This window comes from Apodemus sylvaticus, chromosome 4 (genome assembly GCF_947179515.1).
Source record: "Apodemus sylvaticus chromosome 4, mApoSyl1.1, whole genome shotgun sequence".
NCBI lineage: Eukaryota > Metazoa > Chordata > Mammalia > Rodentia > Muridae > Apodemus > Apodemus sylvaticus.
Window position 1 is genome coordinate 25,166,409 of NC_067475.1, and position 16,531 is coordinate 25,182,939.

At 35.8% G+C, this 16,531-nt stretch overlaps 1 protein-coding gene across 3 annotated transcripts in view; it reads right to left on the minus strand.

Annotated features, from left to right (window-relative positions):
- The window catches only part of Emcn (endomucin), a 108,360-nt gene that overhangs the window by 48,621 nt on the left and 43,208 nt on the right, over positions 1–16,531 (minus strand). For all 3 annotated transcript variants that reach the window (XM_052179164.1, XM_052179165.1, XM_052179163.1), the window contains exon 3: positions 12,768–12,842. In XM_052179164.1, the coding sequence (XP_052035124.1) occupies positions 12,768–12,842 (75 nt within the window). The remainder of the gene's footprint in view (positions 1–12,767; positions 12,843–16,531) is intronic.

A 16,531-nucleotide genomic window follows, 5' to 3' on the forward strand; every position in this document is an offset into this window, starting at 1 on the left:
TGCTATGCTAATATGATGCTATGTTAATACTCTCACATATATATGCTAATGAACATAACATGTGTGTGACTCAGAGAGTCTAGTGATTTGTCTAGCTACATAACTTTTACATGACAAGGGTCATGTCTTGAATCTATCCTTTTTTTAAAACAGTAATCACTCACTACTGGGAAGACATAGAAATGACAGCAGCTAAAGAGGGCACTATGGCTCTCACACTTCCTAAGAACAGATTTTATGCACATAGACAAGGCAGAGCAATAGAATCTATTAAAGATTATGTTTCTTAAGTTTTTTAAAAGAAAATTAACAGCAAAGGTAAGCCAAGATTTTAAAAAAAACAATGCTGGAATATGCTGACTTGAAATAACATATATTTTGTACTATTAGTTTAGAAAGGACCTGTGATTTTCAGTGTTTTCAAAGTTCAGTTTAGGGACATTGGGCTAGTCAAGGAAATTAATAATTGTCAATTAGTATACAATTTGTTCTACTTTGATTTGAAGTTAGCTGGAACTAGTCAAGTAGTTTAAAATATTCTTATTACAGAATGGATTGAAAAAGAGATTTCTGATGCCCTCCAGTGCAAAAAGTCTTAAAATTATGACAATAAGCAAGAATCTATAAAGTAAAGTACTAATGCTACTGAGGCATTTGTGTGGGAGAACCAATAGTTTAGAAGGGTTCTTAGTAAATACATTCTCAGGTTGAAACAGGATTTAATATGCAAACAAAACTGAGATTCAACTGGAAATCGCATAGTTAATCCTGTATGAGAAAGAAAATGTAGAGCTTATACTCAGAAGCAATATACAGTGTAAAAGTGAGGAAAATTCTTGAGAAAGTAGTGTTGGGCCTTACTGCAGAACATTGGTGTTTTTCATATCTCAGAAACGGGAAAGATGCTCACCATCAGCCCTGAGTGCCGATTCAACACTTGAGAATGGAAGACACAAACAGCTATTACTCACTGATGTCTCAAATATGTGCTTGGGAAATGTCATAAGAGAAGTTCCTCTCCAAAATCTGTTGGATAAGAACTCCTCAGATGATCTAAAATGGAACATTAAAATCTCTCTGACTTAAAAAAAAAATCCCTGACTGAGGTCTCCACATAGCATGGTACTGTGTTACCCCCATGTAACATCTGTAACATCTGCTTGTACCACTGACTAGACAGATGATAAGTGCTTCGGAATCATTATCACACTTAGACCACTAGCACCAGAGGCCCTTGCTAGTGGCTGGATTGCCATTAACAGCGCCTGAGGAAATCACTTGGTAAGGTTGCAGCTCCCATTGTGTAACTGGACACCAGGTGAAGTCACACACACTGCTGTCCACACCACATCTGCCAGAACACTTAAGAGTGTCCTCCACTATGACTTTTTCCAAACAGACAGTAGGTCCCTGACTCTTTCCTGCTACGCACTCTACATAGGGTCATTAAAGATACAAAGAACCTGTATGGAGATGACACACGGTGCCCAGCTAGCAGTAATCAACCGCGCTGTATCACAATCTTATACTTTTCCATTGCAAGCAATCAGCTTGCTGATATAGCCACCTTACAAAAGTATTAGATATAAATGATCTCCACAATGTACACAATGGAGTACTATTCAGTCATTAGAAACAATGAATTCATGAAATTCTTAGACAAATGGATGGAGCTGGAGAACATCATACTAAGTGAGGTAGCCCAGTCTCAAAAGATTAATCATGGTATGTGCTCACTGATAAGTGGATATTAACCTAGAAACTTTGAATACCCAAGACATAATCCACATATTAAATTATGTCCAAGAAGAACAGAGGGGTGGCCCCTGGTTCAGGAAAGACTCGGTGCAGCAGTGTGGGGGAATTCCAGAACAGGGAAGTGGGAAGGGGTAGATGGAGGAACAGGGGGAGGGAAGAGGGCTTATGGGACTTTCGGGGAGTGGGGAGCCAGAAAAGGGCAAATCATTTGAAATATAAATAAAGAATATATCAAATACACACACACACACACACACACACACACACACACACACACACACACACAAAATGATCTCCCAGACATCCAATCTCATTGTAGGTGCACCAGACTACCACAAAACATGGCAGTAAGGCAAAAGGAACAAACATGTCCAACAACAAAAGAAATTTAATGACTAAAATGCCAATGAAGAATGTAAAAGATTAAAAAGGATAAAAGTAGTAGGGGACTAATTAGGATGACAAAAAAGGGCAAATGGGAGTAAGAAGTAATAAGGTTCATGGGGCAATGAATATGACCACACATTGTCTGTGCATATGAAATTGCAAAAAGTATTTAAAAATGAATGCTTGGACTCATAACTGCTGAATTGTATGCTATGGGAATTATTTAGCAATAAAAATTACTTTAAAAAATTTAAAAAGGATAGACATTAAAATCTTAGTGAAATCCAGGAGAGTTCAGTGAACGCCATAACTGAGAGAAGGAAAACGGTAGAACAGGAATGGCAAATTCACCAGACATGGAGGTGTTTAAAAGAACAAAGCACAAAAATCTTGTAAATAGAGTTCAGAAAATTTAACTATTACAGCTCCAATAATGGGTTAGATCATGGGAAACGAAGAATCTGTGAAGTTGATGCAAGGCCTTTTGAAATGTTCCTGTCACAAGGAAAAGAAAGGAAATGGGGAAGAAGGAAGAAAAGATAAAACAAACAGAAGAAAAGGTTAAGACAGCATCCAGGATTTTTAAGACAACATTAAATAGAAAAACACTCTTTTTTTATTACCCACCCAAAGTAGAAGGGGAAAGTTAAGGACATAGAAACTTCATTTGCAGAAAAATAATAGTAGAACTCATTTCAAATCTTGTGATTAATATGGAAGTCTATGCACAAGATACTAATTAGTTACCAAGAGAAATGACCAAATTTTTATTTTTACCATTACATATTAGAGTTTAAGGCAATAAAATGTTTTAAACTCTGAAGGAAAAAAGTGTAATATTCTCCTCATTACACTACCAGCAGATTGTCCAACAGAAATCCCACAGACAAGAAGGCGATAGAAAGGTATATTCTATGGCTTGAAAGATTAAATTGCCAACCAACATTACTGTAATTCATGATATTAAGAAAACAAAAGGAAGTAACAATGGCAAAAAAATGAGCAAAACCAAAGGGAATTCATATCCATCAAAGTCTATCAAATCAGCATTATAGAAGATGCTTAAAGAAGCCTCATTGCAAACTGAAAGAAAGACAATTACTCTCACCAGCATAAGTAAAAGTCTGCATTCCACTAGAAAAGCAGATTTACAAAAGAGATGTACAAAAGAATCTAATGCTACTGGTTCAGTAATTTCTTAATGCACAAATTCAATAAATAGTGAGGAATAGGAAATAAAGAATATTAAAAGCAAACAGAATAAAAAAAGGCAAATGATAGCCAAAGTTCTCAAAAATAATTTTGAATGTAAATTGGACTAAATCTCCTTCAAGTACAACAAATATTGCTAAAATTGATTAAAAATGTAAAAACACCCACCATCTCACTTTACTAGTAAAGATTTACATAGAAAGAAAGGTTGTCATGGAAATAGAATTGTATAGTCTAATAGTTCCCCTGCCTTAGGGCATTGACCCCATCAAAGACCTGTTTCTAGGTTTATTTATTTATTTATTTTTTGGCTTCCAGAAGTGCTCCAAGTTAAACACAGATGTGAAAGTTTGCCGTTAGGAGCCATGGAAGAGCAGCAAGAACGGGCAGTGTCTGTCTTTCGGGGCCTGGTTCACTACCTTAGTATAACTTTTTTCCAATTTCATGCATTTACACATCTTTACACCTGAATAAAATTTCACCGCATACATGTATTGCATTTTTATCATCCACCCATTCATCAGTTGATAGACAACTAGACTGCTTGCCTTTTCTAGCTACTGTTGAGTGCAGTAGCAATGAACAAGGATGATCAAGCATCTGTAGTTGGATGTAGAATGTTTCTGATATACTTCCAGGACTAGTATAGTTGTGTTATATAGTAGTTGTATCTCTAGATTTCTGGGAAACCTTCTCATGATATCCATTATAGCTCTATCCATCTATGGATCAGAGAGGGGTTCACGGGCCCTACCTCCCTCTGCTGAACTATTAGTTACTAACAGATTCTGGGAGAGGGTGGGTAACTTTCTTCAGTTGTATCTATAATGGTGAGCCTGCCAGGCTCCAATGGATTGTTCCAAACATTTTGTTACGTGACTCTTGTTAAAAATCAGTGAGTCAATACCAAAACAAAATGACATGAATGTAGGAAGAAATTGTAGGAGGAAGGGATTAGAGAGTAATCAGAATGTGTTGTCTATGTGTATTGAATTAGCAAAGAAAAAATTTGATTCATAAAATTAAAAGTACCTGAAGATAGAATCTATGAATGAGATCACTGACAATTATCAAGTTGGTTTTAGCTTAGGGGTACATGGTTGATGGAGTATGTACAAATACGCTTGTATAATACATCTAATCAGCAGACTGAAGCATACAAATCATATGATTATTTTAACACATGGCAATTGATGATATCTTATGATAAAAGTCCTCAACAAATTAAAGATACAAGAATAATAACTCAATAATACAGGCAATATATGGTGAACCAATGGTCAACATTATATTGAATTGATAAAGCTGACATTTTTTCTAAAATCTAGAATAAGATGCACCCGATCTCATAGCTCTAACTAAATACAGAACTAATATCTTAGCCACAGTTATGAAAGGAAAAAAGAAAAATTAGAAACTATATAAAATTAAAGGGAATGAAGTCAGATTATCATATTTCTAGTTGATTCAATAGATATCAAACCCTGAAGGGGGTTGAAGACATGGCTCCGTTGTTAAGGGCACTTGTTCTTGCAGACAACCTGAGTTCAGTTCCTAGAACCTACGTGATGGCTCACAGCTATCTGTATTCCAGTTCTAGTCTATCCAAATCTCTCTTTTGCCATCTGTTAGCATGTGGCATATATATATATATGTGTGTGTGTGTGTGTGTATACATATATATATAGTTACCAGTAAATTGCAGTCTTAGAAGAAAATATAAATATAATTTTTACATCCTGAAGACTTTATCCACTAACAACTAAAACTTATGAATAAAATCAATACTGTAGTATAATAGAATACAAAATCAGCATAGATGTAAATAATATTTTTATATACCAATAGTGAGTTTTTACAGAAGAAATCATGAAAAGGGATAATTACTCCAAACAATGAGGTATCTAGAATATGCCTAACTAATGAATAATAAGAGTTAAAAATACTGCTAAAGTTTAAAAACATGCATCATACAGGCAAAATGAAAAGTCCTTAAGTTCATGAATTGGGAGAATTATTAGCAAAATATCCATATTACCCAAAGCAAACCACAGTTAATGACTGCTCATTAGTACGAATGACATTTCTCATAAAACGACAAAAAAATTACTAAAAACTCATGTGACAGTGCAAGAGAGTATGAAAAGCAAAGTAAATCCTGAGCAGAAGAAATAATCTGAGATATCTGACTTCAAAATATACCACAAAGCTAGACTAGTCAAACAGCATGTTATTGATATAAAAAAACACATAGACCAAGAACACAACAGAGATTCTTAAGAAGACTCACCACATCTACTGATTCTCAACAAAAGTACCCAAAATATTAATTGAATAAAGAATAATAGAAGATTCTGGAAAACTAGATATGCTTAAATAGAAGACTGAAATGAACCTTACATTATACTCTATTTAAAAAGCAACTTAAAAATACGCCAAACAATTGAATGGAAGACTTGAAATTCTTAAACTCATGGCAAAAAAACTGGGAGTGACTCACTTCAAAACATTGTTCCAGGCAATTGTTCCAACATTGCTGGACCCAAAGCACAGGAAGAGAAGCAGAAATTGACAAGTAAGATTATGTCACTTGCCAGTTATTTGTGTTCAAAGAGATGATGCACAGCCAAGAGATATGTAGAAGGTTTCTAGATTAGAAGCTGAAGATAAGGGTGAAATAATAGAAGACTTAGGGGGTCTGACACCAAAGATGTGACTTTGAGAATTGCATGTTTAACGTAGAAAGTTAAGGATGAGAATGGACCAAGACCCCACACTCAGTCCAGGGCTGGTAAGTGGCTACCCTGCAGAGAGGAGGACTGGAGGGAGCCTTGGATGCTCTACTTTTGAATATAAACTACTTTAAAATGTAAGTAGTAGACCTGGAGAAGACAGAATGAAGATGTGGAGCAGAAGACAAACCCAGTGTAAAGGCTTGCCATTTCTGGTGCATATATACATGCATATATGCTCTGAATTTTGGCCCAAGGAAAGAAAGACCCACACGTGTGATGGATGACTACTAACACATGACCATTGTCACATACGTACCCTGATGGGATATTCTGGCTCACACACAGTATGTTCCGGGCTCTAGCTAATAAGTACTGGATACTCCAGAGTGAAAGAAAATCCATGGTGAGGGAGGCCGTTAAACTCACAACACTTGATCTTAGCCAAAAGGCTGAGATGCGATGCCTTTAACCTTACACATTGCATTTATTCACTCTTTCTACTTTCCTCAGATTACAGTGTGTGCCCCCTTGGACTCAATGTATCTTGTGCTGCAACTTCAGAGCATGCTATATACATTAAGTTCAATAAGCAAAATTTAATATTTTAATTAAGTTCAGAGGATGTTATCGAGATTAAATTCAATAAGCAAAATTTAATATTTTAATTAAATCTTTAAAAATGTAAATCATAAAGATTGTACATTTTGGAGGGATCATGTGCTCTTTTGATATACATCTATATCATGTAATGTTGAGATCAAGGTAAGCATATTTCCTCAAATGCTGTCATTTCTTTATGATTAAAAGCTTTCAAATCCTTCTTGTGTTTTTAATGACAATTTATTTTTATTTATCCCCACCATATGGTACACCAGAATAGCAGGCCAGAAATTTTTACTCTTACCTCATGAAACTTTTGTGTAATTCTCTTATATTGTGTGCTCCTATTCTTCTTAGTCCTTGGTAACTACCTTGTAATCTTAGCCTTGTAACCATGATAATTATTTTAGATTCTACATATAAATGAGATTAGTTCTATTTGTCTTTTATACCTGGCTTAAACATAGCACGGTGTCTATCTCTACCTGTTTGTCAGGATTTCATTATTGTTCTGGTTGAATGTTAGTCCACTGTTTTAGAAGTACATTATTAGTTGCTGGGATTTGGGTAGGTTCTATTTCTTGGCCAATTCAAATGGTCCCACAATGAACATAGGCATATAGACATCTCTTTCAGATGGTCATATATTTCCCCTGGATATCTACCCAGCAATGAGGTTGCTGAATCTTATCATTGTTTTAGTGTTAATTATTTCAAGAACTGTTTATATGATTTTGCACAGTAATGTCTAAAATAGGTACATATTTCTTTACAAGTATTATGCTTACTGCTTTATGATAAGGACCTTTCTTAGTGAGGTAAAGGGATATCTTGATATGCTTTTGGTTTGTATTTTAATTTATAGGAGAATTGTAACCTCAAGATAGTATTACTTTTACTGTTAAAACTTATGGTTTTCAAGTCCATGTCATTTGAAATCTCAGGACTTGGTGTGTGTAGCATATGCAAGACACCAGGAGAAACTTTTATCTGTATAGGGGTTGGAATAAGTGAATTTAGTATGGAGCATGATTGAAGTAGTCATACCAGTAGTAGAGCAACCTTAAAGGGAACTGATTTTACCTGTCTCCTTATAGTAATCTTTTGCTTAATGTTGAGCACAATACAAGTGCAAACTTAACTTCATTATTTAGGAATTTTCAATATGAGACTAGTTTTATACATTTTGGAAACTGAATTTATTGTGAAATAATGAAGAGGGCATGGAATACATTAGTAATTTACTGTGTTATTAGAAGAGATTGGCTTAAGAGAAAAAGTTTATTATTTTTAATTGTACAGGAAAAATGATATCCTGGTTTATATATTTGGAACTTTGTGATTGAGAGTGTGTTTTACCTGATATCTGTGGTAAAATCACTCTTTTTGAATAAATTTGGCATAGGAGAATGAATTCTGACCAGGTTAGCATTGACTGAGGCATATGCTGTTGAATGCTACAGTTGAGAAATGATATTTGGCTTAGTTTTATTTTTAAAAGATGCTTTACACCCTCTTATGAATAAATTTAATCTACAAGGTGGTGGTTCTGAACATTAAGAATTATAAGACAATTCTAGAAGAAATAAAATATAACAAAAACAGAAAAATCATTACATGGATGAGAAGAATTAGTACTGTTAAAAATCTCTGTAATTCCCAGAGTGATATGTAATTTGATATAAAATCTCAATCACATTCTTCATATGAACTAACACACAAAAATGCTGAAAAATGTATAGGACCACAAAATATTTAGCAAACCAAAGCAATTTTGAGAAAGAATAAAAAAAATAGAAACCACCATACTCCCTGATTTTAGACAACATTACAAAGCAATAGTAATCAAAATTTCATGGTAATTGTATAAATCACATACATAACAGTGAACAAAAAAACAAACAAAAATGAGAACCAAAAATAAAAACAAATTAATAGTTGACATAATAGCTAGAGATCACAGAGAAGAAAGAATTATCTCTTCAATAAAGGTTGCAAGGAATTAGATTGCCATAATCTAAGAATGAAACAGGACCATTATCTGATACTACAAACAAAAATATAGTCCCAAATAAAAGGCCTAAATGTGTTGTGAAATCATAAAAAAAAATCAATAAGAGAAAGTTCCAGAGATTCTGTAAAACAGACCTTGTTGTGAATTCAAAGCAAATATCAATAAATACAAAGAAATTGAATTTATTTCTTATGTTTTAAAAAAAATAATGGCTGTGAAAGATCAGATTCAAGGATGATTTAAAGTCAGTATTATAGAATTATAGAATTCTAGCTCTGTAACTATCAATGTAATCAATGTCTGGGTTCCCTCAATGCCTTCTGGGATAATGGTCATGAACTTATGGTAAGATGTAGGTTGTCCTGATGTCTACACTAAATGTCCTAGGAAGATATTTCTAAACATCAGCAGAAATAGAAGCAGAAGATGTTATTGAAGACTCCTTTGGCCTCTTTCTTTGGGTTGAAAAGTAGTATATTGTCAATTAATTTACATATTGTGCTATGTATATGTAAAAATATAGGTCAAACTGAAACTTGATCCCCTCCAGAATTCATTCCTAGGAGTGAGAGCTCAGGGCACTGAAACCTAGCTATAGGAGTAGCTATGGGAGTCCCAAGGATCCTGGAGAAGAGAACAGCCAAGGCATGGGGCATTCAAACATTTTTAAAAAATACTTGCTTGAAGTGTGTGTGTGTGTGTGTGTGTGTGTGTCTATCTGTCTGTCTCTCAGTGTGTGGGAGAGAGAGAGGGAGATGGAATGGGGGAGGGGAGGAGGAGGGAATGGGGGATGGGGAAGGAAGAGGGAGAGGGGGAGAGGTGGCTGTTGTAAGCTCCCTGATGTGGATGCATGGATGCTGGGAACTAAACCCAGGTCCTCTACAGGAGCAGTGTATACTCATTTTTTTTTAAAAAAAGTGAATTTGGCATTTATTTCTAAGTTGTAAAAAGATTCCTATGAAAGCTCTCTAAGAAAAAGGGGAAAAGCTGGAAAAATCTTAAGCGGGACAAAGGAAATTCACAAGCCTCTCTTTGTCCTCAACACTTATACATATCTCATAATAATTTGCATGGTAAAAAGTTCATCACAAGTTTACACATAAATTCAAATCATAAATAAAATAAGTTTATAACAGAGAATGTTTACATGCATATACATTAGGAGTAATTATCTGGCTAAATATTCATCACCTGTCATAGCTTCAAATGTTCAAGGAAAGTTAAAATCCAAAACTAAGTTATTAGTGAAGTTTTATATAAACCAAGTCAATATTCTTTTTTTTATTCGATATATTTTTATTTATGTTTCAAATGATTTCCCCTTTTCTGGCTCCCCGCTCCCACTAGGGAAATGCAAATCAAAACAACCCTGAGATTCCACCTTACATCAGTCAGAATGGCAAAGATTAAAAACTCAGGAAACTGGAGGTATTGGCGAGGATGTGGAGAAAGAGGAACACTCCTCCACTGCTGGTGGGAATGCAAATTGGTACAACCACTCTGGAACTCAGTCTGGCAGTTCCTCAGAAAACTGGGCACGTCATTTCCAGAGGACCCTGCTATACCACTTCTGGGCATATTCCCAGAGGATTCCCCAGTATGTAATAAGGATACATGCTCGTCATTATGTTCATTGCAGCCCTATTTATAATAGCTAGAAGCTGGAAAGAACCCAGGTGTCCCTCAACAGAGGAATGGATACAAAAAATGTGGTATATAAACACAGTGGAGTACTATTCAGCCATTAGAAACAATGAATTCATGAAATTCTTAGGCAAATGGATGGAACTGGAGAACATCATACTAAGTGAGGTAACCCAGTCTCAAAAGATCAATCATGGTATGCACTCACTGATAAGTGGATATTAGCCAATGAACTTGGAATACCCAAGACATAATCCATATATCAAATGATGTCCAAGAAAAACTGAGGAGTAGCCCCTTGTTCTGGAAAGGCTCAGTGCAGCAGTATAGGGCAATACCAGAACAGGGAAGTGGGAAGGGGTGGATGGGGGAACAGGGGGAGGGAAGAGCAGGGTATACTCTTAACCACTAAGAAATCTCTCCAGAGTCTGGCTTTGAACTTTCAAAAGGAGAAAAATGAGTGAAAATTTTATGTGCTGTTGTACAAAGTAGGAGTCCTTGGAGTTGCACATACTTCCTCACTTTTGCCAAGTGTAAAAGGACCAATCCAAGCTGTGTATGGTTGGGGGCCGGAGCGCATTGTTCCTTAGACCATTGTTAGCTGAGTGGTTGAATCACCAAATTTTTTTCTAACTTTATTTACCAAAATAGAATTTTATAGGAATTTGGGGTTGATCTAGAGCAGGAATAAAATATCACTTTATTTTATATAAAGGGCCACTCCAGTTCTATTTGAAGTGGCCCTGTGTATAATAAAATTTTCAGACATCAAATAAGTTGTAGTGGTTTAGTATCATCAAAGCAATTCAGAATTCAGAACTTAAAAATTTGCCTTCTGCCATGCTGGAGAGATGACTCAGCAGTTACAACCAGTGGCTGTTCTTGTATAGGACTAAGGTTGAAGTCCCAGCTCCACGTGGTGGCTCACAGCCATTTATAACTCTCTGCCAGGCTGTCAGTCCCTCTCTTCTAGCCTCTGTGGTACGTGGCACATGTACAGTTCACAGACATATATCCAGGCAGAATACTCATATATATATATATAATGTGATAAATAAATATAAAAGAAGTAATAAAATCACATGTTCTTCCATAGAAACCCCTGTATCATGTAGATGTTTTAATCTTCTATCCCTACAGCTTTTTCCAGGATAATTTTGGGCAGAAAATATTAAAAGTTTTTCCCTCTCTATTTCTCTTCTATATTTATTATTTTTTGAGAGATCTTCGATATCTCAGAGTCATTAGAAACACTTGTTTATGGGATAAGCTTGGAATATTTTGGAGCATTTGATGTGCCCCTAGTAGAAACTGAAGTTCATAGAAATTGCATATCCAGCAGTGATGGATTTCCTTTTGTCTTTCACTGTGGATAGAAGTTTTTATTTTTAAGTGTCACCGTTATTTTCAAGGTGTTCATAAAGTCTGCTTGTGTTAGGTCCTTTACAAATGTCTCAAATCTCAAGTATTTTACCACTATGCTTAGTGATACTAGAGAAAACATATGTAAGTCCATCTTCTCCTAACATACTTATCACTTTGCTTTACATGGAGTGATTCAATTCCTACTTGTCTGAAATGTTGGCATTGGGTGTTCTTCATGAGATTTTGAGTAGGCTGTTCTCTTCTGATGAAAAAGAAGACAGATAAGAGTATCCTAATTAAATAGTGAGTTTCTTTAAATAGTAACTTGCCTTTATAATAATGATAAAATCATAAAATATTTCAAACAAAATTTGGAGAGAAGGGAACATACTCTAACATCATCTAATGAGGCTAACATTACTTTGAAATTAAAAGAAGACAATGGTCACAGGAAATCTATAAGCTTATATCTCTTATGAAAAGTCTTAGCAAAATAATGTAAATGAAACTGGCGTCATATAAAAAGTATGCCACAGTGTCACTAATGAAGATTTTTGCCAATGGAGCAAGGTTAGTGTCAACATGCGCCAATCTAAGCTATCTGTTACATTCATCATTGAAAGGATAACATGACAACCTCAATATGAGAAAACACATCTTTTGAAAACTCAAAATTCTTGCATGATAAAATCATCTTTAAAAAGTAGTACTAAGGGTCTAATATCATACTAAATGGAGATCTGGATGGCTTTTTCTTGTAGTTAGGAAGAAAGCGATGATGTAATTTCTCACTACTGTTCAACATCATTCCTGCAGTTCTATCAAAGAGTAGTAGAAGACAATAGACCTAAGTAGATTAAAGGCATTGACTTCAAAAATGAAGACCTAAACTTTTCTCTGTATTCAGATGACACCATGTTGTCTATAGAAAATCCCGTAGGTTGCACACACCGACACACAAACACACACAGACACATACAGACACACACAAACATACATACACACACTCAAATATATAAATTTAGTAACAACAAGAATAAATCAGTACTCACCTTCATGTTTTGGTGTTGTCAGTAAATTGAGTGCTGGCACCAAAGGTGATTTGGATACTTCACTGTTGTTCATTCCTAGTTTGATAAGATAGATGATATTATTAACCATAAATCTCATCTGCCAAGCAATGAATGAAAATCAAGTTGAGAAATGGCCTGCAATCAATCTACAGATTCCTGAGAACCCGTGTATTTTACTGTTTTCCAGCTTATTTTATCTAAAGAGAATGTGTTCATTATTAAAAGAGAGGTTTAAACACACACACACACTTTTAGTACGAATGATCAAATAGCAAGTTCCTAATTGCAGATTATTGCATTGCTATCATTAAAGATCTAAAAATGTATAACAAAAATTAAATTTTAGTGATTTAAAGATCATTTTACTTTTCCATGCTTTGGGGAGGGAGAATTCAAATAGAATCTTGAAATATAATTTTTATTCCAGAATTATATTTTATTTCCTTAACCTGGTCATTTATAGAATGAACATTCTATATTAACCAGACATAGATGAAGTTGAAAACTTCTGTAATTAATATGCTCATTCATTAGATGGTCTTTGAATTTCTATTATATAAATTTCAGAGGCCCAAATAGTTCTTTCTCCTAGTATGACATGCATATGTGAAGCAAGATTATAATGTGTTTCACAGTAAACATGGGACCTTATTCCCGAGTGCTAAAGGACAGAGTGTTGTGAAACAAGCAAAGGTTACTGAAGAATAACTGTCAAGTCATGAGCTGTGTCGACTGCATAAGCCACACCACTGACCTTCCCTGATTTTCATGCCCTTGGTACTAGTTTATTTAAAAGACTATTTACTAAAGGCCAGGATTTATTCTTGAAATTACTCAGAGTGAAAAGTTGCTAGAAGTTTCCCACAAAATATTGCAAGAAGTCCTGTTCAGATAAGTCTCACACCTCACAGAGAGAATCTGTCTGCCTATCTATCTGTGTGTGCATACACACATGTACACAAGTATGCTTGTGATAAGAAGAGTTAACACTTTTGGATTGTAGCTAACATCGGTAACCACTTTCATATATGTGTAGCACTCAACATATGGCATGGTGGATTTCTCTTTATGTGCTGACTGCATTAAAATTCTGAAGAATAAATACACATCATTATTTTGAGGAACTAATGGTAACTAATGGAAACTGTGATTTGTGTTAATTTCAAGTTCATAAACAAGTGCTTTCAAGAATTATTTTGAGAAACAGACTGAAGTTGGCATAAACATAAGTGGATGCCATATATATATATATGGAGAAAGATACATAGTCCTATTGAAATTCCTTCTAACCATACAAGGAATTTTGTGAGGCTTTTGTTTTAAGATCTATTCTTGTGGGTGGAGAGATGGCTCAGTGGCTAAGAGCACTGACTGCTCTTCCAGAGATCCTGAGTTCAATTCCCAGCAACCACATGGTGGCTCACAACCATATGTAATGGGGTCCTGTGCCCTCTTCTGGTGTGTCTGAAGAGAGCAATAGCATAGTCACATATGTACAGAGCCATATTGGGGAGTCATACCACATTGTAGGAACTTGACATTGGCCAAGGACAATCCCTGGCTTTGGGCAGGAATCTGACAGTAGGGCATAATAGGGAAGTAGGTTACAGCAGGCATTTTTATCCTAGGGTGGAGTGCTAAGAGTGTACTTGACATTGGTCAAAGTGAACTTCTCTCAGTCTACTTTGAGCTGGATTGATCCTGCTCCACCTAGGGTAGAGAAGCTCAGAGTGAAGGTTAAGCTCATTGTTCCTCCAGGTCTACAAATTCCTGAATTAAGCAGGTGACCCACCCAGCTGCTGGAGCAGTCAAGATGAGGACCACCAGCCAAAGCTAGACAACTTCCACCAGAACTCAGCCTGGAGTCTGGGGGGAAGGGTTTGCCCAAACTGTTAAAAGGTCTGAGTGCCATTAAAGTTTCAGCCTCGATCAGTAAAATATTGTCCTGGCCCTTAGCTTCTGTTCCAGCAACCCAGTTCGTAATAGCTGCAGGTACCTATGGAATACAACACACATACATAAAATAAATACGTCCTTTAAAAAGACTGGGAAATGAGACCGATGGGGAGGGGGGAACTGGGAAAGGGGAAAGCATTCGGAATGTAAACAAAGAATATAGAAAATGAAAAAAAAATTCCACTTCCCTATAATACTTCAAGGATGCCATATATAATTCTAGGAAATAAAAGTTTGGCTTAAAGAAAAAAAAAGTTATTCGTTACAGTGTTATATACTTATTTTCTACACATAAGACCATAGCAGAGCCTTATCTGAAATATCTGGCTGGAAATACTTCTGACTGTACTTGAAATATAATGCCAGTTTACTACTGGAGATTTTAGTGTTAGTCCTGAAAACTTTATATACTTTCAGCAAATTTATCCCATTACCAGCACTGCACTGTCAACCTTTTTCTTCCTTCCTTCCTTCCTTCCTTCCTTCCTTCCTTCCTTCCTTCCTTCCTTCCTTCCTTCCTTCCTTCCTTCCTTCCTTTATACTAAGCAGAGTCAAAGAAGTAGCTCAGTATAAAGCTAACTTGCTGACCTGAGTTTAGTCCTCAAAACCCACACATGAGTGCTTATGTGTGTGTGCACACAGAAAGAATGAATAAATATAGTGACATAAATGTTTTAAAATAAAAAGAAGAACAGGGGGAGGGAAGAGAGCTTGTGGGACTTGCGGGGAATGGGGACCCAGAAAAGGGGAAATCATTTAAAATGTAAATAAAAAATATATCAAAAAAAAAAAAAGTGAATCTCCTTTGGATATCTATTTCTACCACCTTCCTAAAGAGAAAGAAGCGATCTTTGGTAGACAGATAGCTAATACTCTCCAGGAATGAGATGAGAGAATTTATATTCAAATGAACTTATTCGAGTGCTTTAATCTTAAAATCTTTCCATTGAGTATTCTGGTATCCGGGTTTTGAATATAACTGAGAATGTATATGGGGCTTTTGTTTGAATCCCCCATTATATCATGTTGATAACACTATCCTTGAACTCCAAAGTAAAGACATTGACTATCAAATGCTTTCGAAGCAAGATGAATAGCAATCAATGCTAAAACAATTATTTTTCAGATCTAGTTTTGTATCCTGGAAGTTCATTTTCTGATGGTGAAATACTCTGCCTGCCAGATGGTACCCTTTGACTCTCACTGTTTGACCTTTGCACGGAATGCACAGGTCACTTGATGGACATCAGGGGACAGGTCAAGTCCTGCCTGTGATTGGGCAAGGCTCTGAAAGCAGGACCTGCTCCAGGCCCAGCCTGGCAATCAGTTTCCCCATTGTGGCTCTGTTGCTACAGGAATGATTCTCTTTTCAGTTGTACACATTTTTTTAACTTTTCCCGTGAATTAATTAATGGAATTAATGCCATTTGCAAGACAAAGACAGATAGTTATAAGCTCTGTGGAACCAACTCTCTTTTGACTTTTAGCCCTAGAAAATCTGATTAGGAAAGCTGAAAATGAGAAGAACCAGCTTTCTATAGTTTTTGTTTTGTTTGTAGAAACTCTTACTGTAGGTAAGAGCACTATGTGAGCCTTAAGAGGGGCAGAATAAGGAATGGATTCTGTGTGTGTGTGTGTGTATGTGTGTAGTATGTGTGTGCATATGCATGCCTGTGTGTGTGTGTGAGTTCATACATGATTCTGTGTGTGTGTGTGTGTTTGTGTGTGTGTGTGTAATATTTTAGTCTATATCGAGGCTGTTTAGGGGTTGGGTCAGCATATAAATG